The sequence below is a fragment of the Podarcis tiliguerta genome (assembly GCF_965153285.1).
Source record: "Podarcis tiliguerta genome assembly, chromosome: 12".
Lineage (NCBI taxonomy): Eukaryota > Metazoa > Chordata > Lepidosauria > Squamata > Lacertidae > Podarcis > Podarcis tiliguerta.
The window spans coordinates 37,032,525-37,057,725 of NC_139545.1; the positions used below are offsets into that span (position 1 = coordinate 37,032,525).

The 25,201-nt window shown below is 42.8% G+C and overlaps 1 protein-coding gene across 2 annotated transcripts in view; it reads left to right on the forward strand.

The window, feature by feature from the left end:
* Nucleotides 1-25,201, forward strand: part of PLXDC2 (plexin domain containing 2) — a 226,760-nt gene that overhangs the window by 157,897 nt on the left and 43,662 nt on the right. For both annotated transcript variants that reach the window (XR_014503673.1, XM_083406568.1), the window contains 2 exons: nucleotides 15,852-15,974; nucleotides 21,051-21,169. Coding sequence is in view for 1 of the 2 variants with exons in the window: in XM_083406568.1 (XP_083262694.1) it covers nucleotides 15,852-15,974; nucleotides 21,051-21,169 (242 nt within the window). In the remaining variant the exon portion in view is untranslated. The remainder of the gene's footprint in view (nucleotides 1-15,851; nucleotides 15,975-21,050; nucleotides 21,170-25,201) is intronic.

The window sequence follows — 25,201 nt, forward strand, 5'->3', positions numbered from 1 at the left end:
TCTAAACCACAGAGCCTAGGGCTTGCTGATCAGAAGGTCGGTGGTTCGAATCCCTGCGACAGGTTGAGCTCCCTTTGCTCAGTCCCTGCTCCTGCCAACCTAGCAGTTCGAAAGCACATCAAAGTGCAAGTAAATAGGTACCACTCCGGCGGGAAGGTAAACGGCCTTACTGTGCGCTGCTCTGGTTCGCCAGAAGCGGCTTAGTCATGCTGGCCACATGACCTGGAAGCTGTACGCCGGCTCCCTTGGCCAATAAAGCGAGATGAGCGCCACAACCCCAGAGTCGTCCGCAACTGGACCTAATGGTCAGGGGTCCCTGTACCTTTACTAAGACACATTGTCATGTATGTTGCATACAGGCACTCCAGAAGTGTCTTAAGGTGCGAATGGGGCTAAGAAATGTCCAATGTTAAATATTAAATTGAAAAAGGATTTCAGCTGTACTGAAGACACCATCCATGAGTATCACATATCAGGCAGAAGAACTAGAAACTCGCTGTCGAGGGCTCAGCCTCTTCACTCTCAACCTCAGCTTTGTCTGCCTCTCTCCTTAGCTCTCAGCTCAGCTTGGCTCCTTCCTCTATTGCTAAGCTCTGCTCCCAACCCTAGTAATTGCATTCAATTGCTGCAGCACACAGCTGCATCTCTCCCTCACCTCTATCAATTAGCCTTAATTGTAACAGCAAATGGGTTAGAATCATAGGGTTGGAGGGGACCCCAAGGGACATCACGTCCAGCCTCCTGCATTGCAGGAACCTCAGCTAAAGCATCCTTGGCACGTGGCCATCCAACCTCTGCTTAAGAACTTCCAAGGAAGGAGAGTCTAGAACCTTCCGAGGGAGACCGTTCCACTGTCAGTTTGTCTGATTATCATCCCAATGGAAGTCAGTCCCTCCCCCCCCCCCCCGCTTCAATCTTGGGTGACATTAGCCCCCTCTACCCTCTTCATTTTGGGGTCTCTGGTTTCAAAGCATCACAAGGGACACAGAGTGTATGCAAAATAAGAACTCTTTTACTTGAATAGAATTGCCACTGTCTGTATTTTTTGCATTTACATTACCTTGCTCCCTACAATTCCTCCCACCCTCAATGTGTATATATACCTCCCAAGAACATATTACATTTCATGCACCTGATGGACTCTACTCAATAAAAGCTTATGCCTTAATAAATGTGTTAGTCTTTAAGGTACCACAAGACACCTTGCTGCATTGGCCTTGTTTGTTTTTGACTGCCATTGATTGCAACTGGGCATGTAACCCATGTAAGCAGAGTTGATGTAGTTATGGTCCAGGATATAAATTGCCTCCAGATCACTTTAAATAGGAATCCCCGCCCCTCACACTTCTACAATACATTTCCACAGTGAAAAACACTTATGTAATGCATTTTAGGTAAGTATAGTTAGATGTTCATCCTAATGGTTGTCCCAGCTTAGAATTTGGTGCCCAAGATCTTGGATCTCCATTTAATGTCCACATGCAGGTGTTACCGTATTTTTCGCCCTATTGGACGCACCGGCCCATAGGACGCACCTAGTTTTTTGGGGGGGAAATCAAGGAAAAAAATTTTATTTCCCCCCCAGGTTTGCGCAGCCATCCCCAAGCTAGAAGAGGGAGATGGAGCTTGTGGCTTGCTTCTCCAACCCCCGCCAGCCTCCAGATCAGGTCGGGGAATAGCGGGGTGGCGGTGCTCTCCCCCGAGCTTGTGGGGCTGGCAGGGGGGAGAAGCAAGCTTGCTTCTCCCCCCCCGGCAGCCTCCAGATCAGGTCGGGGAATAGCGGGGTGGCGGTGCTCCGTCTCTCCGCTATCCCCCAAGCTTGTGGGGCTGGCAGGGGGGAGAAGCAAGCTTGCTTCTCCAACCCCCACCAGCCTCCAGATCAGGTCGGGGAATAGCGGGGTGGCGGCACTCCGCCTCCCCGCTATCCCCCGAGCTTGTGGGGCTGGCAGGGGGGAGAAGCAAGCTTGCTTCTTCCCCCCCCCCCCCGCCAGCCTCCAGATCAGGTCAGGGAATAGCGGGGTGGCAGCGCTTTGCCTCCCCGCTATCCCCCAAGCTTGTGGGGCTGGCAGGGGGGAGAAGCAGGCTTGCTTCTCCAACCCCCACCAACCTCCAGATCAGGTCGGGGAATAGCGGGGTGGCGGCGTTCCGCCTCCCCACTATCCCCCGAGCTTGTGGGGCTGGCAGGGGGGAGAAGCAAGCTTGCTTCTCCCCCCCCCCCCGCCAGCCTCCAGATCAGGTCAGGGAATAGCGGGGTGGCGGTGCTTTGCCTCCCCACTATCCCCCAAGCTTGTAGGGCTGGCAGGGGGGAGAAGCAGGCTTGCTTCTCCAACCCCCGCCAGCCTCCAGATCATCTCGGGGAATAGCGGGGTGGCGGCGCTGCGCCTCCCCGCTGTCCCCCGAGCTTTTGGGCTGCAGGCTGCTGCCCGCAAGCCTTGCGAGCCCACGGGACCTCCCGTCGGGCTTGCAAGACTTGCGTATAGCTTCCTGAAGCCTGGAGAGCGAAAGGGGTCGGTCCGCACCGACCCCTCTCGCTCTCCGGGCTTCAGCGAAAGCCTGCATTCGCCCCATAGGACGCACACACATTTCCCCTTCATTTTTGGAGGGGAAAAAGTGCGTCTTATAGGGCGAAAAATACGGTATTTCAAAGCTTAAAATGCACAGTTTTGGAGAGAGTTAAATTGTATAGCTAAAAAGTAGCAACAAAGTTCAAGAAATATCACCCTCAAAAAATATACCTTCCATCATACCATCATTTTATTTGTATGCCGCTTTTCCATAGTTAGACACATGCTCAAAGCGGCTTGCAACATAGAATCATGGAATTGTGGAGCTGGAAGGGATCTGGAGAGTCCCCCTGTAATGCAGGACTCTCAGCATGTGGTCTCCCATCCAATTTGAATCCATACCAGACCCTGCTTAGCTTTGCAACTGTGCTAGCAGTTTTATTGCTGCACCACCACATAACAAAAGTGGATGCACCCTATAACAAAAGTAGTCCTAAGCAATAAATAAAACATCAAAACTACACAACCAAACCGTAGTAAGATCTAAAATAAAGTTGCAAAAAATTAATATTAAAAACAGTAAAAAAAAAAAAAAGCCAAAAAAAATTCCCTAAACAATACCCCATCCCAAGTGTCTGTTCAGCCCCCAGCTTTTGCAGTCAGGTCTCTGCACTCCCAGGCCAGGTGAAAAATGGCCTTGGAAGTCAAGAAAGCAGGTCTTCCAAGACTTACAGCTGATATTTTCCAGTCTATGTACCCATAAGGCTTTGATAAGGTGTGGAATATATATGGCCATAGCAACAGAATAAATGCAAAGTTGTTCCTGCCTTTATTTGGAGAGAAAAGCTTAGTAGGTGAAAAGAGGGAAGGCTGGTCCGTGTGCAGCCCTTAGCCATGCTCAGCTTCCCTTCCCTTCCCTTCCCAGCTCAGCTTAAACTTCTCTGCCAGTATACTCCACTTCATTAGGGCAATGAATTTGAGTTGATTGTTATGTGTTGAAGCAATGAGCTCCTCTGTTCCTGAGTCACCATGAGGTCATAGAAGTCTGGGGAACAAGTGAGGAGGGATGGGCATGCCAAAGGTATGGCGTCCGGAACGCCTTATGGTGGAACAGTGCACATGTTTCTTAATTGTGGTTAAGTTACTGGAAGCATCAGTGGAATGAAACATTCCCTTTCCATAGTGAATTCATGCTGCTGCTTCTTCTAAAAAGTTTAGGTTTAACCAAACTTTCCACAAGATTATTGTTAACTCCAAAATCTGTTGAAAAAATCCTGGTTGGGAAGGAGGGATTTCTGCATCTGCATATAAAGAAGAGCTCTGCAGAATCATATGAAAGGCCCGTCTAGTTCAGCATTTTAATCCTACTATGGTCAACCAGCAAGCAATGGCCTTCTCCCACATGTCTTTCCCAGAAATACATTAAGAGCACACACTCTCTGATACTTGAATTAATTTGTAGCTATCCTGACCATTGAGGGCCTTATCCTCCATCACTTGGTGTACGATCGCCTAGCCTGCTGTTGATATTTTAACTGTGGTTAACTGATCAGCTCTTACGATGTGAGTTCCTAAGCCTAAGAAGGCTCTCGGTTTCTTCACGAAACAAATGTTTTCTTTGCATGGAAAGCAAATGGGGTTTTGCGGCAAATGTGCCATAACTACATGCCACAATTACCCTGTGTTAAGTCTAGCCATAAGTACATTGTAACCTGCACTCTGACTGGGGAAGTGGAAACAGCCCTGCACACACCCTCTAATTTCATAGTACTCCCTTGGAAGGTAACACGGATGCTTTGCCACTGCTTGTAACTTACCATATGATTACATTGCCCACATTTGGCATGGGAATAAGGAGAGTCACGTGGTATTTGAAGGCCATGAAGCATTGCTGGAACTTGTTCCTCTATCTCTCGTGGAAGGCTTTCCCCAGTCATTTTCTGCTTTTGCTACTAGTTGAAGTTTCATCTGTAGAACTAAATGCAATCTCTTTCCAATGTTCCTTCTGTCGTTGCACAATTACATTGAAATCTTGCATGCTTACTCAATGGAGCTTGCTCCCGGGTTAGTGTTAGTGGAAGGATGACAGTATACAAGTGTGCTCTTAGTTGCATTCTGAGCATGGTTGTAGAGCAATTAACACACGTTTGTCATTTGTCCTGCTGTTTGCCCGAAATGGCCTTCAGGTTGCATAAAGCAGTACACTGAACATGTGTGTGATAAACCATCACGGTAAAGGCCTTGAATGCTTATTAAGCCATTTGTTCTTCTATACACTCCTACCATACTGGGTTGTAGACATACAAATCCGGTCTTCCTACTTGCTTCTTAGCCCACAGGGGATTTGACTGATATTTATTCAACCAAGTTGTCTGTCTAGCAGGGCTAACAAGTAGTAATGTTAAAAGCGTCAGGGGATTCACAAACTGCAAACTGACCCCGTCAGATAAATGCCAGAAAAGGGAGGCTGCATGTAAGGTTGCCTAAATTATCAAATAGCACAGGGACCTTGTGACAACTGTGAAGGATTTGAGACACCAACTGGTTCAAATACTGAATCCTGACATTTAACTTACAAGCCAACTTGTCATTGCTAACCACATACCCTTGGCACTCGTTACTGCCTTTGCTGCTGTATGGAGAAAATAAAAGATTTATTTATTCCCATAATGGAGAGATGAAAATGACTTTACATATTGCACTTTCTGCATATCATTTTATTCAATAAGAATAAATGGGTTTCCCCTTTCTTTTTTAAGTATTTTAAACAGCTAGTGAGCTCAATTAATTCTACATTAAAGAAGAAAACAAGAAAGTTCTCTTGTGGCATCTTAATGACTAACACATTTATTGCGGCATCCGCTTTCAGAGATGAGATGCATATATGAGAAGTGGACATTTAGCTGCCTGAGGTAAAGGGAGGACAGTGCCTTGTCCTCATTATGTACCCTGAAACTTTAATTTTACTTCACTAATGGTAGAAGAACACGGTCCTCCACTGTACCTGAGAGCACCAAACAAACTAAAGGGGCAGGACAGACTATATAACATACACTGTTCTGTTCTCCTACACAGTACCGTTGGAATATCTGATGATACTTGACAACACTCAGATAATAGGTTGACAATTGATCAGTTGATTGATTTGCTACTGAGCAAGGTACAGGGTTCTTGGGTTAATGACCAAATCTAAACAAGTTGGGTCCCAGAGCCCTTCTAGGCTATCTGATCCCTTATACTCCACCTCAATTACTGAGATCCTCTAATGGGGCACTTCTGGTGGTTCCCCACCCTCCTGTGGTTTGGTTTAGTGTGGTAGGAGCTGTTCCTGCCGTCTTTCAGACATCTTCTGAGAACTGCACTGTTTAGATAGGCCTTCACAGTATGACCCCCCCCCTTGAGTCTACCAGTATTTACTGACATTTTATCAATGTCTTTAATTATGTTCTGTAGATATTTATAGACAGTTTTTATTGTATTTTATATACTGTAATCAGGGTGGATAAAAATCAATGATTTAAAAAACAAATAAAAAAACAGATTTTTTTAATTTAAATTGGATTTTTAAAATAAAATGTTTTTGGAGGAAAAAATCTTTCTAAATATAGTTTTCTATTTAAGATACATTATAATCCAAAGGCCATCAGGAAATAAGGATTTGTTTTAAGTTTTTCATGTGTGCTGAAAATCAGTCTAAGTTGTTTTTTTTAATAAAAAAAATGTTTAACCACATCAGTTAACAAACATGGATACATCTGCTATGATGTTATTGTTTTAGTTAAATAAATAGCTTAAATTGTTATTAAGGAAATGGTTATTTTTCTCCTTCCAAGAAAGTACAGCAAAAAAGTTGTCCAAATATAAACAGTTAACTTATGAAACCTCACAATAATTTCATAATTATCTGTCTATGTATTGCTAATAGTATAACCAAATCAGTATTTTTTGATATAACTGTAAAAACTACTCTGAAAATTTATTATTCCAAAAATGAAGCCTTCATCTGGTTGTAAATATTAAGGTCATACCAGCAAGAATGCCTTTCTGTAAAAAATAAAATAAAAATGGTTTAAATCAAGTCTTACTTGATTTGATTTAAATCAAATCCACCCTGCAATGCACCTTGATATGTTCCATGAAAGTGTGCAAATAAATAAATAACAAATAGGCTGGTATTTGGCTGGCTGGCTGGCATACTGACCCTTCATATATATGTGGCCTGCGTGTGCTTTTTCGTCAGAGGCATCCTTCTCAAAAGAGAGGGGAAAAAGAATGTAGACTCCAGCTTTATAGCACAATGCAAAGACTCAGTGCTTAAGGGTTGCCCCATCACAAGTGGTGACTGTATGCTGGCGTTGCAAGGATGTTCTGTGGGCATTGCTGGCCAGGCAAAAAGGTTTATAAATGGAGTGCTAGTCAGCTGAAAGAAAGCAAAAGGAATCTCTAGCCTGTCCAGAAATAAAGCAATATAAGAGAGCGTGGGAGACTTTGCTTCACTCCTTCCCTGATCTTGAGTGCAAGTCCCAAGCTCATTATTAGAGTGCGAGGCCCAAGCTCATTATTCTTTTCTTATACACTCTTATATTGTCTTAGGGATGTGGAATCATTTCTGTCTTTTTGTTTCCCCAACTCACTAATCTTAGTGTAATTATAACGGTGATGGCACTCCTCCAGGGCTGCATTGTCGAGCACAAAATTGCAGTCCTTCCGTAGGAGTGAAGTCCAAATTCCTTGCTGAAGCAACAACAAAATAATAAATACACCAACTATATAAAAGTAATAATTGTTTGCTTCTAACATTACAAAATATTGATTTTGATCAACTAGAGTAAAGTGAGAATAATATTTTGTCTAAATATTTGTTTTCTGTTCTTGATAGGGAATCCTTCAAACTAAGCACTGGTAGAACGTTTCTTGCCTTTGTTTAATGAATGTGTGCAGTGTGATTCCCAGTGAATGTTATTCCCCTGGTGCTCCTTTTTGCTCATTTCCCTATTACGCTTAAAAGTCTTGGCTGAGTTCTTCTGTGATCCCCGCTCCAGGACAAAAAAAAAGCCACATTCTCAGCAGGTTCACTGTGTCTAGTGCTACTGGATGGATGGAGAAGGAATTATTGAAGAGGAAAGGCAATGTCATTTAGAGAGAATAAGAATTAGGCCGAATGAGGCACCCTACTAATGTAACATGGTCTTGCACTGAACTTGCAGCAAATTCATCAGCGCAGGCTCAAGCTGGCAAACCACCCATATGAGTAGGGCTGCTATTGAGTTCTAACCTTTTATAAAGAGAGTTCTGTCCACAAAAACACCATTGTTCTCTAGAATGACTGGGTGAATGTCTGACAATGAATATAACAGGGAAAACTACAGTCTTGCAATGTGACATAAATGGTGCAGATTATTTTAAGGCTCCCACTTATCAACATGGTAGTTAATTTTCAGATTAAAAAGTTTGTGGTGGTTTTTTTATAGCTTGAAATCTCTAGACTGGAAGTTTAATCTAAGTAGTTAAACGTGTGTTACTGTGCCTGTCTGCTCTTAACAACAGAAGTTTCACAGGAGATTGGACATTGTGGTTTAAAACCAAATATATATGTTATCTCAATACCCAGACTTTGTATGCATTGCCTTCTTCTTTGCTACACTATGTGGATTCCAGTCAGGTTTAGACATAAAATAAGCATGCTGAAAGTCAAGCTGTACCATTATTTGATCATAAATGTCTACTGAACTGTAATTTTAATGATACCATTTAAAATATATTTCATCTGCATCTTCCTTTTAAAAACATTACAATGAGCCTTTCAAAATCCATTTTGAATTCTATGCATCTTACTAATGTTTATGTATTTAAGCTTTGATTTCGTTATGAAGTGCGCATTTGACATTCCAGCTTCAATTTTTATAACTGGCTGTATCCCTAATTGTGGAATATTATCAGCATTGCTCAAAATACTATTGGACATATAATTTGCATGCTATACATTAATACAGTATTATTGTACGTAATGTGTAGCATTTCAACAAGAATTGCCTGATGCCATTGATGCAATACTGTATCAGGATGCTGTATAACTTGAATGAAGAAGTAATGTGGGTTTATGCCAGGAGAAGTGTATTAACCCAACGTGGCTGATAAGTATAAAAAGCATACGAGATCAAAAATGAAATTGTATACAAATTTGTTTTGTGCTTATTCACACATCACAAGGCAGCTTTAAGCTACCTCCTTAGAAATAAATCCTACAGAAGTGAACAGGTGGCTGATTTCATGCCATTAGTCATCAAGAAAACGTCCTCTCGGTATCAGGGAAAACTGTAATCATATACTTGGTTTAAAAACATGGCATAGAAAGTAATCCTCACAGTTTTGTGAAATGAGAAGTTCACTGAAATCAGCAGCAAGTCTCCTGGGGCACAACTTGGTTTCTTGGTTTCTGGTAGAGTTCTTCAGTTGATTTCCACCAAACAGCGAGTTTGTTCTGGATCAGCAGGATCAGTAGCTGGTTTAACTGGCTGGCTGTAATTCTTTGCAAAAAGCAAAATGCAATTTACTGTGCTGAGAGCTGGTTTAAGCTAAACTTACGCTGCTTTAAGATGAGTGCCTCCTGCCCTCATCTTTGCTTCTGCTGCACACACAATCCCTGCTAAATCTGAGGGTTGGTAAATAAACAACTCAGAAGGACATAATAAATATTCAAAACTGCTTCAATTCAATGCATTTCAGAAGGTGGTGTACAGCACTTCTTACCACTTTGAAGTGGTTGAGCGCAAAACAGTATATTCCATTAGAAAAGATCAACATAATATAATTGCGATGTTAACAGTACTTGTTTAGACTAAACAGTTCCTTCATCTGCTGTTGTAGGTGGGCACCCATCCTTGGAAAGCAGTCTAGCAACTATAGGAAACAGGAAGCTGCCTTGTATGTAGCCAGACCATTGGTCTGTTGAGCTCAGTGTTAGCTGTACTGAATGATGGCAGCTGTCCAGGGTGAAGATGCCTAGGACTGAATCTGTGAACTTCCGCATGCAAAGCAGATACTCCAGCACTGAGTTATGGTCCTTCCTCATAAGTTTGATACTGCTGGGATAGCTCAGTCAGCAGAGCATGAGACTCTTAAATCTCAGGGTCATGGGTTTGAGCCTCATGTTGGGCAAAGGATTCATGTATTGCAGGGATTTTGGACTAGATCAGAGGTTTTCAACCTTTTTGAGTCCACGGCTCCCTTGACCAACTACATTCTTTCTGCAGCACCCCTGTGGGGCTCAGGAGCCCAGTTGTGTCACCCCTTGCCTGCAGAGCTGGCAGTCTCTCACACATTTTTGAACACTCTCCCTTGTGAAGTGTTCCCTCAGCCTCCTCTGCCCTCCCCTCTCCTTGGCAGTCCTGCTGCTGCCGTCCCTGGTCTCTGAGCTGCCCCCCACCCCACCCCAAAGAGCCTGCGGAGCTTATAGCTAGGGCTGCTGCAATAAACAGCTGTACAAGCCTTTGGGAGGCAGAGACGCAAGAGGGCATCAGAGGAGGGAGGGAAGGAAAGAGGGACAGAGACCAGTGTTACCCCTGACCATCATTCAAGGCACCCCAGGGTGCCATGACACACTGGTTGAAAACCACTTAACTAAGTAACTGTTGTAGTCCCTTCCAGTTCTACAGTTGTCAGGCAGCTGCAAGCAACTCCCACAGCCAGTTGCCCAGGAACGTACAAAGACAAGGAAAAGTTTCTTACCATCCGCTTTTTATTCAGTATTTATAGAGAGAGGCTTTGGAACACAGCCTCTTGGATAATGCTGTTGTTCTGAGTGAATCTCCATCCCGCTTCATCATTTGTCGTCATCGTCATCACCTCCTCTACGGGTGCCGCTTAATGCCCTCTGTCTTCGAACTCTTTGCTCTCCTACTTTTAAGGCTCGCCGGGTTCTGGTGGGTCTGGAATGCTTTCTAGTGACAACGTGTCAGCCAGCTGCTGCTCTGGCTCTGCCTCCTCCTCTCCCCTTATTTCCCAACTTTCCCCCCTCATCTTCCTCTGAGCTGTGGCCTCCCTCAAACCCCTGTTGCAATTCTGAACTGTTTCCTCTTCTCTGGAAGGGTCAGGCTGGGGAGGCGGTCTCCACCATTCCTCGTCTGCCCAGTCCCTGACAACAGTTCTGTGATTCTAACTATTCTATGATTCCTGTGTTTTTGTCCTTTGGTGCAGCAGAACAGCATGCTGGCAATAGCAATAGTATACCCTTAATGTGCAGTTTCACCAATAAAGAGAAGAAAGATTTTTAAATTTACACCTCACTGCTCTGCTTTCAAGGCAGCTCCTCTCTATTATGGAAAAATAGTGCAGGAAACGCCTACATAAAATTCCCCCCGTTTTTCTTTCTTTTCAGTCCATTTATGTGTTGGTCCTTTAGAGAACATCCTCTGTTATAACTCATCCCTTTTGTGTGGTGACACACATTCTGCTGGTTATCTGAGCATGGAGTAGCCAAAACAAAATTACATAGGTTGTGTACCGCAACATAAGTGTGCAATCTTGTCATTTTAGTAGGCCCCATTTACTGCTTCCTCTCCCCGAAAAAGGTCAAGCCTTAAATGTAACAAGTTGGGTTATATTTACCAACTTTTAAACTTCTTAAATTTACTTTCCCCCCTTTTTATCCCTAATGCTTATACAAGCATTAGCCAGAAAGTGGTAGTAGAAATGCCAATTTTGCAAGAACTGGGGGTGGGGGTGGTGAGGGTTTTATAAACCTCTGACTCTGGCTTGGCTCCTCAATCTGAGATGTTTGTCAATCAGGTACAGCCAGAGCTGAGATTGCAGTAGTCTCAGGTAACCCTGTACCTGCTTATGGGTTTGACTGCTCCCTTGCTTGGCAACCTGTGTTTTTACAGTAGAAATGTCAGCATCAGTGGTATCTATTTATTTCCAGACTGCTGGCCCTCACAGACCATGATCTAGGACAAATCCTAGATTGAGGTATTCTGGACTCAAGTTGTTAATGGCCTTATAAAATTCAGCCAAGAACCTTGAATCTGGCTGGCCTGGTAGAGTGCAAAGCAGTGCAGGCTTTTCAGAACTGGAGTTATGTGCTCAAATGGATGTGGAGATATGAGGGGCAGTAGGACCTCTGATGCACTTCCTAATATAGTAGAGGTCTGTCTTTGGCAAACAGCTTGATTCAAACAAGCAGCTTGTTCAGCTTCAGCATGTTAGCAGTTGGTGGAGATGGTAGTTTGCTATGCTGAGCACCTGTGAATTTTCTGCATTCAGCCAGCCTATCTGAAAGCAGGAGAAGGTTCTTGTGGACCTCAGCTCCAGCCATGTTGTAGGTCTGGTATCTGATAAAATTAATAAGATATGGCTGTAATTTAGAATTATCTAATAGGCCAGGTCAGCCACTCTGTGTCCTGGTGCGATTGTTTTTGGATAGAAATGTGCTTATTTATTTATTTGTTAAAATTTATACCCCTCCTTTCCTCCCAAAGGGCCTTCACACTTTCTTGGCTTAAGTAATAACTGGAAAGATGATAAAATTTGAAGAGACTGGAAGGTTTGAGTGCATCTCTTATATCCCGTTTTTGCTGACTAATGCATTTTCAGAGGAAAGCTGAGAGGAAAGCTGTAAGATTTAGTGATTTTCTAAGCAATATGGTTGTTGTCTCCAAATGCCCTAGGACGAGAGGAGGAAGTGACCTCGAATCTCTTAAAAGGCACTCTGTGCACTTATCGGCCTACTCTATATGCTGCTGCAACCTGTCCAATAACATCAAATCGGCTTCCGTGCTCAAAGAGCCATGCAAGCTTTGCCCAGATGAAGACTCTGTCATACAAAACCTTTCATTGTGCTGTCATCACTGACAGACAATTTCTTTTCCAGCTAATTAAGCACTGACCTTTGTGTTAGCCAGAGCTTTTAACATATGGTTCTACCAAGCACTATCTAAATTATATTAAGTAAATTAGTCTTTTTTGACAAACAGCTGATTTCCCTAGGTAGGCTTGAAATATGAGTCTGAGGCTGTGGAGCCTTACCAACTTAGGCTTTCACAGTATTAAGTCAATGCAAAAACTCCTATACATTTTAAATAAGGTCATTTTTTCAATCCAGCGATTCCTAGACAACCTAATCAACTTTGAGCAGAACAAGGAGACCTCACAACGACTTCTTTTTTTTTAAAAAAAAAGTAACAACACCCTGCTTTTCTCTTCACTCAAAAGAAAGCAACTATATAAACATGGCATTATTCCATTTGTTAAAGCACAAATTAACAAAACTAAGCAGCAAAGCAAAGAGCAGCATTTGAAATTGGTACATTAAGCAGCGACAGAATCAAACGCTTGTTCAGAAAAGGAATTTTTGAGTTGCCATTGGAACACAAGTAAAAGGGGGAAAAGAACTTAAATTTCCTAGAGCAGGAAGGCAAGGTGCCGCCAGAGAAAAAGCCACCAACTCTGCCTCAGAAGGCAATGGCACATGTCAGAGGGCTGCAACAGCCAACCTTACTAGACAGGCAGATTCACAAGAGAGAAGAAAGGTTCTTCAAGCAATGCACTCATGCTTCAGTACACTAGCCCAGAGGTGCAAGGATATTGCTTTTCAGAAACTGACAAAATAAAAACAATGCAGGGAATCCGGGGAGATGGGTAACAGTTTGGTTCTTTTACAGCATAAGCTTTCATTGATTAGAGTCCACTTCATCAAATGCATGCAAGTGGGGAGAGGACAAGTGTGTGAAGGATGAGCAGGCCCCAAAACTGAGGCTGCTAATGGTTTGTCTGGGATACAGAGACCAGGCACACCGAGCAGCTTGGGTACACCAAGTAAGATTTCTAAATGCCCACCACCACCACCATGATTGACTTCCATGCCATTATCACAAACTGCCTCCCCTCAGTTTCAAAAGAAATAAGGACCATGAGAAGATGCCTTACACCAGGCCACACCATTGGTCCATCTGGATCAGTATTGTCAGCATGGATTGGAAGCAGCTTTCCAGGGTTGCTTACCAGCACTCTCTGGGTTTACTGGAGCATGTACAGTGGTACCTCGGGTTACATACGCTTCAGGTTACAGACTCCGCTAACCCAGAAATAGTACCTCGGGTTAAGAACTTTGCTTCAGAATGAGAACAGAAATCGTGCTCCAGCGGCGTGGCAACAGCAGGAGGCCCCATTAGCTAAAGCGGTGCTTCAGGTTAAGAACAGTTTCAGGTTAAGAACGGACCTCCGGAACGAATTAAGTACTTAACCTGATGTACCACTGTACTCTACCACTGAACTATGGCCCTTCCCTATGACTTCATGTTTTATTTGACATGTATTGTGGTGGGCTGCTGAGACACTTGGATCTGTCTTGGGCAAGCAGAACAACTCATGTGTTATTTGGATCTGAATCATCAAATGTAAGAATTACTGTAGAATCCTATATCATTGGGTGCATGCATTTTGTTCTGTTTTATTATGTTGCAGAACGAGGGACAGTACTTTTTATCATGCTACGTAATAAAAATAAAAGCAGTAGTAGTGGTTGTTATTTATTACTGTTAGAATCATCATCATCATTATTATTTATTGAATATAATTTATTACATTTATAACCTACTCTTCCTCTCAAATGACCCCAGGGCAGCAAACACATGATAAAACAGTAAAGAAAAACCAAAAAAGCAAATGCACTTGTATCAGCAAGTCATCCCTAATCAGTCCGTGCTTTTCATAATTTTTTCTTTCCTGGTCTAAAGGCTTTCTGTAAAGCTATACGATACCATTTTAAATCCCCTCTTTAATAACTTTCCATGCTGTAACTTGATTAATTTACTCAGGCAGTTGAGAAGACAGTGTCTTATGTTTCAAGCTGTGGAGTCTTTCCGGAAATGCCAAACCCCTCCCACAAAGGAAAGATTAAGTAGTTCAGGAAACTGTAGGTTTGGAACATTCTTGCTGGGCCACAATGAATCAACAGAGAGCAAATGTAACCATCAGAAAACTGGGTCATAGACAGTATAAGCCAGCTCTTGCCAAATGTCTGTGCAAGCCTATTCAAAAATATGCTTGGTTTACATTTGCGATTTACTCAGGGTATTAGTGAAAATGATAAAATATCCTGTTCAGCGGGAGTCCATTCAAGCTTTGAGTCTGTGGGATGCTTTGAACTTACCCTGTGTTTCTTTCCAAGTTGTACTGAAGCATGACTAGAGTTGACGTTTGATCCCAGAAATGCTTCCTGGCTTGCAGTTATCCATCTTGTTACTTTCCCTTTCTTTTTATCTCTTCCTGTAACTTTGGAGCGGGGGTGGCAGCAATCCACAGTGCAACATTTACTGAGAGAGCAGAAAATGTATTACCTAGTGAATCCATCTGCAGCATTGGTCAGATGCGACTGTGCTGCTTTAGACCAGGGCAGGGGGACTGATCTTCCCTAGCTGTTGATGAGCTCCAACTCCCATCACTTCCAGCCAGCATGGCCAATGGTCAGTGATGATGGGAGCTGTAGTCCAACAGCATCAGGGAGGGAGGGCTACACATTCCCCATCCCTGCTTTCAATGAAACAGCAAGTGCAATCTGACAACAGGTGTTGATAGCAGTATGTATACTTTGTGCCCACCAACTTGAACAGGTGGATGGGACAAGCCACCTGTCAATCGAGTGACATCATTATGATATCAAACAGCTGATAGGTGAGTTGTTCCACCCACTTGTGAAAAGCTCTTGCACAGCATTTCAGCCAGCTGGTTATTGGGCGCTTAGGAACTGCAACACAAGGGGCTTGCTCAACGCCAAGTACACAAAAGCTCTTAAGAGAAATTCTGTATCTCTGCACAATTCAAGATATGACTGTGAGCTAGAATTTAAAGCAGAATAGGGCAAATGCTTTATGAGCTTGATGATGGAATAATTAGCAAACACACTCGCAAATAAATACTGTGCACTTTACAGAGTTATCAGTAAATTAGCCCCATGGAACAGAGTGAGCAAGCATGCATGGAATTGCAGTGTAAGAGACAGAAGTATAAACCAGAAAGACTCTTCATCTTCCACATAATGTTAGCAACAGGCTTTATGTTCTCCCCACCTCTCAAAAGTGACCTGAAGATCCCAACACTGGCCTGAATTATTTCCCTATCAATATGGCCCCTGACTTTTGTTCCTCGTGGGAATCTATTCTTCTCTTGGCCTTTATGGTGTTTTTTTCTGTATTCTTTTGCCATTCTTTGATTCATTATTAAAACCTGGTGATGAGATTAATTTTCCTTCAGTAACTCTTTGAAGCTCTGGCAGCACCTAATTAACTCTGGCATGTATTAACTTTTCAGCTGTGGTTGACATGATTCTGCTCTTTTGTTTCTTTATTATAGGCTTTATATATACAGGGGAAGTTGTGCATCGAATGCTAACAGCTACGCAATACATTGCACCTTTGATGGCCAACTTTGACCCTAGTGTGTCAAGAAACTCGACTGTCAGATACTTTGATAATGGTAAGTATTAATCCTTCTGCCAGATTATCCTTTAGCTCTTCTTTTTTTGCCCTTTGTAGGAAAATAAACACAGAAGACGGTTTATCATATTTAGCTCTCAGAAGTTTGATTCATCCGGCTAGCCATCCATCTGAGTCAAATACCATGGTTTGAAATGTTATTGGTAGATTTTGTTGGCAAACATTATCCAATATTGTAATCCACCCAAGCTGCTAAAGTCCTAAATCTGACTTTAGTCATGAATCTCAATTAACTTCATCAGCTGAAAAAGACAACCCTCTAGTCTTCCAAAAGGATATGTTCCCTCTGGTACCATCAGTATATTAAATAGGAACCATTTTGTATTCTTAGAGTCATTTTTCACCCAGAGGTAGAGCATGCCTGAGGTTAATAACCCTCATCAAGATGGTGTGCAAAGTGCTCCTATATAATAATCTAATAAGCCTTAGCTCCCGAAGGTCAAATACCTAGTACAGAATTTTATATAATAGAATGTTGTCCTTTGCATGGATACCTATATATTGGCTTATTAATCTGGGATGTTGATTATCTTTCTAACTGTGGGGGCCAGCCTTGCACTGCCCTTTCCTAAGTACCTTCTCAAGCTCTTTAAACCACCTTCTAGCCATGGATTAAGATCCTGGCTAGTTCCGATCCTGATAACTGGAGTTTCCCAGTTTGGGCATAATGGCGAAACTAGGTTAATTAGCTCAGGAAGGTTGAATCACAGCATACCAGGAAAAGAGGAGCCAAGAGGCAGCACAGTGGTGGAACACATACATACAAGGCTGGTGAAAATCTTGCCTGAATCCCTCCAAAGTTGAAGCCCCACTACCCAAAATGCCCATCTCTACCAAATTCCCCCACAATGAATCCTCATGGGGAACACTGGTCAAGATAAGGATCGAGTTGGCTATTGGAGGAGGCACTTGGGGCTTGAGTCATTTCAGGTTTTATAAATTATTACCACTTTGAATACGTGTCTGTAATTCTTTGTAAGCCAATGCAGTGCTTTTAGGGTTGCTGTTATATTCACCCATCTTGCTGCCCCAGCTAATGACATGCCAATAGCATTCTAAACTTGCTGTAGCTTCCAGATAGTTTTCATGGGCAGCCCCATGTCATCTGAGTGCAAAGTCATCAGAGCATGAATTGCTGATACCTGCTTATCTTGGTCCAACAACAGCCATAGTCAGTGAACCAACTGGAGCTGGAAATAGGCAATCTTCGACAGTGAGGCCTCCTGAGTCTCTAGTGGCAACATCATGTCAAGGAATGTACTCTCAGGTTTCGTTACCAGGAGATGAATATATATCTATCTCTTGTCAAATCACCAAATAGGCTATATAATTTTGTGGACCGATATATGCACATATTGCATATGCATAATAACCAAATATTTGCGAGACAAAATGAATATTTGTATGGAAGAATTGCTTTTAAATAAAATAGAAGCAACCCGATCAATATTCAGAAAGTAAATTGCAAACATGTCTGTCTGTTTCACACTATCCAGTGATGCGCTATGCAGTGAAATAATTTATGCAGCGAGATTGTGAAAGTTCCATTTGGAGATAACATAATGAACATACTTCAATTTCCCCCCTTAAATGACTTGCTTTTTTTATTTCCGCCAAAGTGCTGGTAAGAAACAAGAATAAATTACAGCGTGTTGTTGTTGAACTGTTATCGTGATGCTTTAAGATACTCTCCATGGTGCATTGAGCTTGAATCACACTGACCCATTCTGAGTTGTCGTTAGGTCACTCTGACAATGAAAACTTGTTGAGATGTGAATCAAAGCATATGCTGTGAGGGAATGAGTCAGTTCAGAGTCCAGAAGGCATTTTTTTTGCAAGCAAATGCCTGAAATAAACTCTTATATATTTACTAAAGAGGAGTTGCATTCAGCTATTCTTTACTCAGAGTAGACCTGTTGAAATTAAAGACCTTCGGAATATTTTCGTTTAGAGAAAAGATGAGTAAGAAGTGACATGATAAAGATTATAAAATTATGCATGGCACAGAGAAAGTGAATAGAAAGAAGTTTTTCTCCCTCTTTCGTAACACTAGAACATGTTGACATCCAACAATGATGAATGTTGGAAGTTTGGGCACAGATAAAAGAAAATACTTATTCATACAGCACATCATTAAACTATGAAACTCACTCCCACAGGAGGCACCAACTTGGTTGGCTTTCAAAGAGGGTTGGGTGGCTATCTTCTGCCTCCAGTCAGAGGCAGTAATGCTCCTGAATAACCAGTTCCTGGAAACCACGGGAAGGAAGAGTACTCTTGTGCTTCAGTTCTGCTTGCAGGTTTCTCACAGGTATCAGGGTGGCTACTGTGAGAACAGGATGCTGGACTACATGGGTTACTGGCTTGACCCAGCAAGCTTTTCTTACATTTAATGGCCATGACTAACAGGTCCAGTAATTTCAAGTGGTCTACACTGAATGAGAGTTGATTGAATACAACCCAATGCCTTTTGTATTCAGGACGATAACAGGATTTGCCCCGCTTTTACTGTATTAAAAGAGGTAATCCATCACGATCAGGCCAGATTCTTGCCAAGGCAACAAATGGAGGACATTATTAGGAATATAATTTATATAATAGAATATTTAAAAGTGAGGAATGAAAAATAAGCAGCCTTAATGTTTTTAGATGCAGAGAAAGCATTTGATGATGTCTCCTGGGATTTTATGTTTAAAGTTTTAGAGCTGTGGAGAAACTTTTATAAGAGGAGTCAAGGCAATATATACCGAACAGTCAGAAAAATTGATAGTAAATGATGTGTTGACTGAGAATTGTAAAATAACTAAAGGAGCAAGACAAGGCTGCCCATTGTCACCCTTGTTTATATTAAAAAAAGGATTTGCCCCACTTTTGTAGGGCATGCTAGTTACCTGGCAATGCATTTTCATGCTGCTGATCCAACAAAAAGACACAACAGGAATTTTATATTCAGGACTGCAAAATCTGGGGGTTTCCAGCACATGGTAAGCCACAATGCCAGGGCTTTGCTCAGCACGGCAATATGGTTTGAGCATATTACTTTGATCCCGGTCTGACTACACTGAATGACAATTAGCTTCGAGCCCAATTCAAAGTGCTGGTTTTGACCTATAAAGCCTGAAGAGGCTCAGGACCACAGTACCTCAAGGAACTCCTCTCCCCATATAAACCAACCTGGACTCTGCAGTCATCACCTGAGGCCCTTCTTTGTGCCTCCTTCATGAGAGGTCCAGAGGGTGGCAACACGAGAACAGGCCTTTTCGGCAGTAGCTCCCTGTTTGTGGAATGCTCTCCCTAGGGAGGTTCAGCTGGTGCCTTCATTATTTTTAGGCTCCAGGTGAAAAGGTTCCTCTTCAACCAGGCCTTTGTTTTTGTTTTAACTATTTGTGTTTTATTTTGTATTTTTATCTTGTGAACAACCCTAAGGGCAGCCCTGAGATGAAGGGCAGTGTCTAAATCTTAACAACAGGCTGCATCCAGCTTGGTAGGTCAGAAGGAGTGCAGACTTATAGTTTGGTCCATGGGGATTCAACCAAACAATGTGCGTAAAGAATAGTGGGACACGTGCAACTAAGATGCTCAACACCATTATTAATATGGGCATCATCCATAAATTCATGGTGATTCCATTTAGCCGGTGTAGTTAATGTTTACCACCAATGATGTATATTATTTAATACCCTTCCCCTCTGAAAGCTTGCAGTAGATAATGCATAATAAATGGATGGAGTGAAAATGGAATGCTTTAAATATTAACATTTCTGTGTCAGCATTTTGGTAAACCTCCGTAAGTTTTATAGGCAGTGAGTTATGAACTAAATAACACAATGAAAAACCTATGATGAAAGAAAGTGAGCAGTTTTGATTTAGAGGAAACAATATTTTAAACAATTGCACACAGAGAGTTTAAAAAAACAAAACAAAAACCAACAACAACGTAGCATCATTGTTTCACTCAGCCCTGACCTGTTGTGGCTTCTAAGTCTGAATTTTTTCCCCCTAAGGACTAGCTTGAATTTTTTGGTAGGCCAGCATCAATGTATAGGTACTAGCCCAGGCAGCCCATAATAAATATATCATGTTCTTAGGTACCAGAATATCAATCCTGACCACTTGTGTGCATCTTCATTCATTCTTGTATCACCTTTCTGTCAAAGCTCTCAGGGAGGTTTGCAGTGGAAAACAATGTCTTACAAACTATGATACAAGAGGAAGAAGGAACAGGGAGGGATGAGAAAAACAAGGAGAGATGAAGCCAAAATGGCAATTGATCCCAATGGAGGAAGGGTTTGGCTGGGCCATCACCTCTCCTCAGATTCAGGCAGGTGGCACAGCTGTGGATGGCGGCAGTTCCACATCTGGCATTTATTATCCCGATGGTATAATAGTTCATTTGAGGATCATTGTTATCACCGCTCCAAACCCTACAACATTAGTCACAGATCTAAACGAAATATAATGCCTCTTCACAAAGTTGCAGTATTAATTAAACTCTGTAATTTGCTGTTGCAAGATAAGGGGTAGCCACTGGCTTCAATTGCATTAAAGGAGATTGGACAAATTCACAGAGTTGGGGTGACCAGCATGGCATCCATGGGTGCTTGAATGCCTCTTGGGGTGTTCATGGAACATGTTAGTGAATGGCCCCTCAAAAATCCACGCCGTGTGAAAATGTCTGTTTTTTCTTGCTGCTCAGTTCCTGTTTGCACTGTCTTGGGCTCTCTGACATTGAAAACACCCCCTTTTAACATGTTCACATTTCATTGGATGCCGGGATTCTGCACCCACCTTCCCTTCTGTTTTCTGCTGAGGCGGTGGCTGATGTTTGGAGGTGTATTTGAACACCCCTCAGTCAAGTTATCTTCTATTCTGTAGGCTAAGCATGTCTGAACAATAGATAAAGCTCTATCTACTGTAAGGCCTATTTAGCAATAGTAGGAGTAGTGATGATATTGCTATAAAGTTACATTTTGTATGGTATCAGATGCTGCTGAATGGCTACCCTATAATTTACGGCGACATTTTCCTCTCCTCTTCGCGACTTTGGACTTGACAGGTACTGCATTGGTTGTCCAGTGGGATCACGTACATCTACAGGATAATTACAATCTGGGCAGTTTCACATTTCAAGCAACACTTCTCAACGATGGGCGTATCATATTTGGCTATAAAGAGGTGAGTTCAAGCACAGAAATGATTTGCTAAATTTAAAATCCTGCTCCGTTCAAGCAGCTGAAATATTTAAAAAGTGACAGCCCCAGTGCTCTGCCATCTTAACGCAGAAGCCTTTTTTCCCTGCCAAGACTAGATGCTACTGTTCAAAGGATGCACTTTGCCCATCTAAGAGATTGCTGTCAGGAACAGTCAGGGTTATCCCAGGAGAGAGGGAGATCTGGGCAAAACCACACGGTGCCTCCCTTGCCCCCCAGTAACATTTTTACACATACCAAATCTGCCTCCAGAACTAATCCAGGAAATGAAGAAGCTATAGCAAAAAGCATTGGGAGGTATGGCACAGTGGTTAGAGGTTTTAGTGAGGAATTATTCTCCCCACAAGAAAGAAAAAGGAACAGAGAGTGTGCAGAAAATTACTTTGACTGTTAACTGAATATAGAGTGCAGATATAATGCCATTTGTTTAAGATTACTTGCAATGATTCTTTTTATTTAGAGCAAATAAACATTACTGAGCTAGTTGAATTCAGGATTTGGGGGTCCCAAATCCTCCTTTTTGAATGCAGTTGCACCCCAACCCTTTCCTAGAGCTGCAAAGGGGCTTCTGGGTATCTGTGCAGCCTCTGCCCTGGCACTGGGCGAGTTGACATCGCATTAAGGCACCAAGCTGATTTCATGATGGAAAGCTTAGAGGAGGGTTTGGATGGTGTTAGAGCAATCCAGTGGGTGTAAATAGTACTCTGCTCACAAGGGAGTCTCTTTGTGTTCAATATAGCATCAGAGAAGATTACTGCAGCTTCTTCTAAGATACAGCATGAGGGAAACCGGCAATCCCATTTTATGGAATAAATATTGTGTACTAACTTGCCCTGATATTTCACTGCTTGCATCCCTAAGCCCTTTAATGTGACAGTTTGACTGTCTTTTTAGTTAAATATACCATATTGACCTGAATATAAGCCTCACTTTTTTCTCAAATTCCAACCGTGAAAAGTTAAAGTGCGGCTTACATTCGCGACCTTACGGTATGCAGCCAGGAGTACAGGGCAAACAGTGCCAGGAGCGTGGCAAAGCGGCGCCCGCCCTGCGCATAGTCCCCCATCCTCTCCCCCAAGGCTGGGAAGGGAGAGAGCAAGGAAAGGGAAAGGCCGCCTGCAACGCAGCGTGGCTCTCCCCCCCCCCCCCCACAAGTATGTAGCCAGGAGCAGCAAGGTTTTCTTTTCTTTTCCTCCCTCCAATTTTAAAGGTGCAGCTTATATTCAGGTACGGCTTATATTCAGGCCAATACAGTAATAGCTCTGTGTGCTCTCCCATACGATTTGGATTTGGTTTGGAGGGTTCAAGCCTCTTACAAGCTTAGCACCCATGGAAATAAGAGGTGAGGTCCTGTCTTGCCCTATGCAAGGTGGTACTTTTATTGAGATTCAGAAGCAATACAAACACAAGTGAGTGAAAAGTTCAAGATTTTATTCTAAACAGCAAGCATTATATACATTACCAAGCAAGCACATCAATCTGCCACTGGGAATTTCTCAAGAAGTGGTGAAGTGACATCTCGGTAGCCTTCGTTTGCGCAGCCCTTCGATCAGTCCCTGCACAAGCTTTTCAGAACTATGCCCAAAAATGATCTGATTTATAGATAGCTAACTTATTAGCCTACGTGCCTTGCCCGACTAGCTAGTGCAGATTCTTAATTAGCTACCCCCCTCTTCCAATACCGCAGATTCCTCCAAACAGTGTCTACCATCAAAGGAGGTCAGAAGGTTACCCATCACTATCACTTCTTCCTTCCACCAGATTATACATTAAAGGCTGCTCTCAACGATCAAATAACTTTAACAAGAGATAGAGAAGGGAATTAAACAGAGGCAGAAAGAGATGACCAAGTTAGATCACTCAACTCCTTAAAATACAAATATCTTCCAGATAGATTGCCCATACAGGTCCTCATGTGGAAGGGGGAGTTACTGGTTTGCTTTGCTTTTGCTTATTGTGTATTTTGTGTCTTCATTTTGTATTTCCATGTTGTGAACCGCCCTGTGATCTTTGGATGAAGGGCGGTATACAAATTTAATAAATGTTTTTTTTAAAAATCTGATGTGGTTGGACAGAGCTGTGGCAGCTTACCAGGATGGGCCAGGTCGGTGACCAGGTCAGGATTGTATGGAAGCACCAGTTGGAAAAGCCAGGCTGGCTCCACCTGTGTGTCTGGGCAGTCCTGACCCTGCCACCGCCCCACCCCAGGCCTGCCCAGGTAAGCTGCAGTGATGGGAGACGAGCTCTGGGTTCCCCCATCAGCTGCTACTGATTTGCACCTGCCAGCCAAGTCTAGTAACGTCTCAGCTGGCACTGAAAAAAACATTTTCTTGGGGATGGTTTCTATGACTCTCATGTGCAGTAGGAAGTTTTTGTTTCAACCAATAAATATTAACATGAAAACAAATCATTTCTCCTGTCAGCTTGTCCGTTGCCTATCATCAGATGCTGCCCTAGCCTTTTCGTCACAGCGTAATGGTTTTCTTGTCAACTGTTCACGGCATCAACATAAATAGTAGATCCAGTTTTTTAAAAGGAAAATTAACCGCTGATTCACCCTTAAAAATACAAGGCAGAATGTCAGGACCTGCCAGAGCTGTTGTTCTCAAACTTTAGTTCTGGGTGCTTCTGCCCCACATGGTGGGTTATCAAAACTGCAGCTTGGAAATATCTTGCTGATACTCTCAAGCTAGTGAAGAACATGTTGCTTGTGAAATGATCTCAGGTTGTGAATTGGCTCTGCCTACCAAGACTTGTCATTAAGCTGTCCTAGACCAGAAGGACTTCCTTGTCTGCCTGGGACTATGGGCAGCAAGGTGTTTTTGGATCTGGCTTGGCTTTGTGTGGGCCTTAGCTGTGACACCTGGTTTAGTCCCTCCAGTTCTGATTCCTCAACTCAGATCCTGCCTTCTGGGTCCCAGCACTCACCTGCCCTCTGGCAGTAGCCTCTGGGTCATTCTTGACATCCTTTGCATTTTCCTCACTCCTGCTTTGCTCATGGGACTTTCCTACTGTCAATCGCTCTTCTCAGTAGGCAGCCCTTGCCAAAACAGCAGCATGACCTAATGGTATGGAGTGGGCGCTTTGATCTTTCTTCCTCTGCAACACCTATGGTTCACAGTAAAGTTTCTCAGGAGGCAGACATGAGCACTGTGTTTATTCTGGGGAACCAAAATGAGCAGTTAAATGGGGGCAGGCCTTTGCAGGCCAACCAAAGTTTGTAACAAACCATAGTTGCTTTGATCCTGATTTCACTATGGTTTCTACAAACAACAGTTTCTTGTTCTTGGATTAAATGGAAACAGTGGCCTGTATGAAATATTGTTAACCATGGTTAACTATTGTGCCACTGGAGGTGAAATTCCTGGATGATGCACAAGGCAAACCACAGTCAAAAGCATTTGCATAGAATGTTTTCATTAATCAAATATGATCTTGGGCCGATCACTGCCTTTCAGCCTAACCTACCTCACAGGGTTGTTGTGAGAATAAATGGGGAGCGGGAGAACTACCTTGAGCTTCTTGGAGGAAGGCTGGGATAGAAATGTAATGATAAATAAACAAACAAACAAACCAGGTTCAAACCATATCCTAGTTTGTTACCTAGCAAAGTTCTGCATATCCAGATGAAACAAGAAACCATTTTGTTACAAACTGTGACCAGAAGGTTTAAATCTGGTCCCATTTTGTGCAAAGAAGAGAGGAAGAAGGGGAAGCACATGAGCCCAAAGTTCATGAAAGCATGTTGTGATGCTTGAATGTCACTATTGTCTCTTAGAAGATAAATCATCATGGGATCCAGCCATTTCTGGCTACTTTCCAGCATCACATACCTTTGTTCATGTAGCCGAAGAAACTCTTCACATTCTATCCCAGAACTATCTTTCTGTTTCCTTCCTCACCCACAATACATTCTGCAAAGGCAGCAAATGTTACAACTTCTGTAATGGCTCCTTGGTGATTATATGACTGGTGGCTCATTACTGCCTAAATGAGC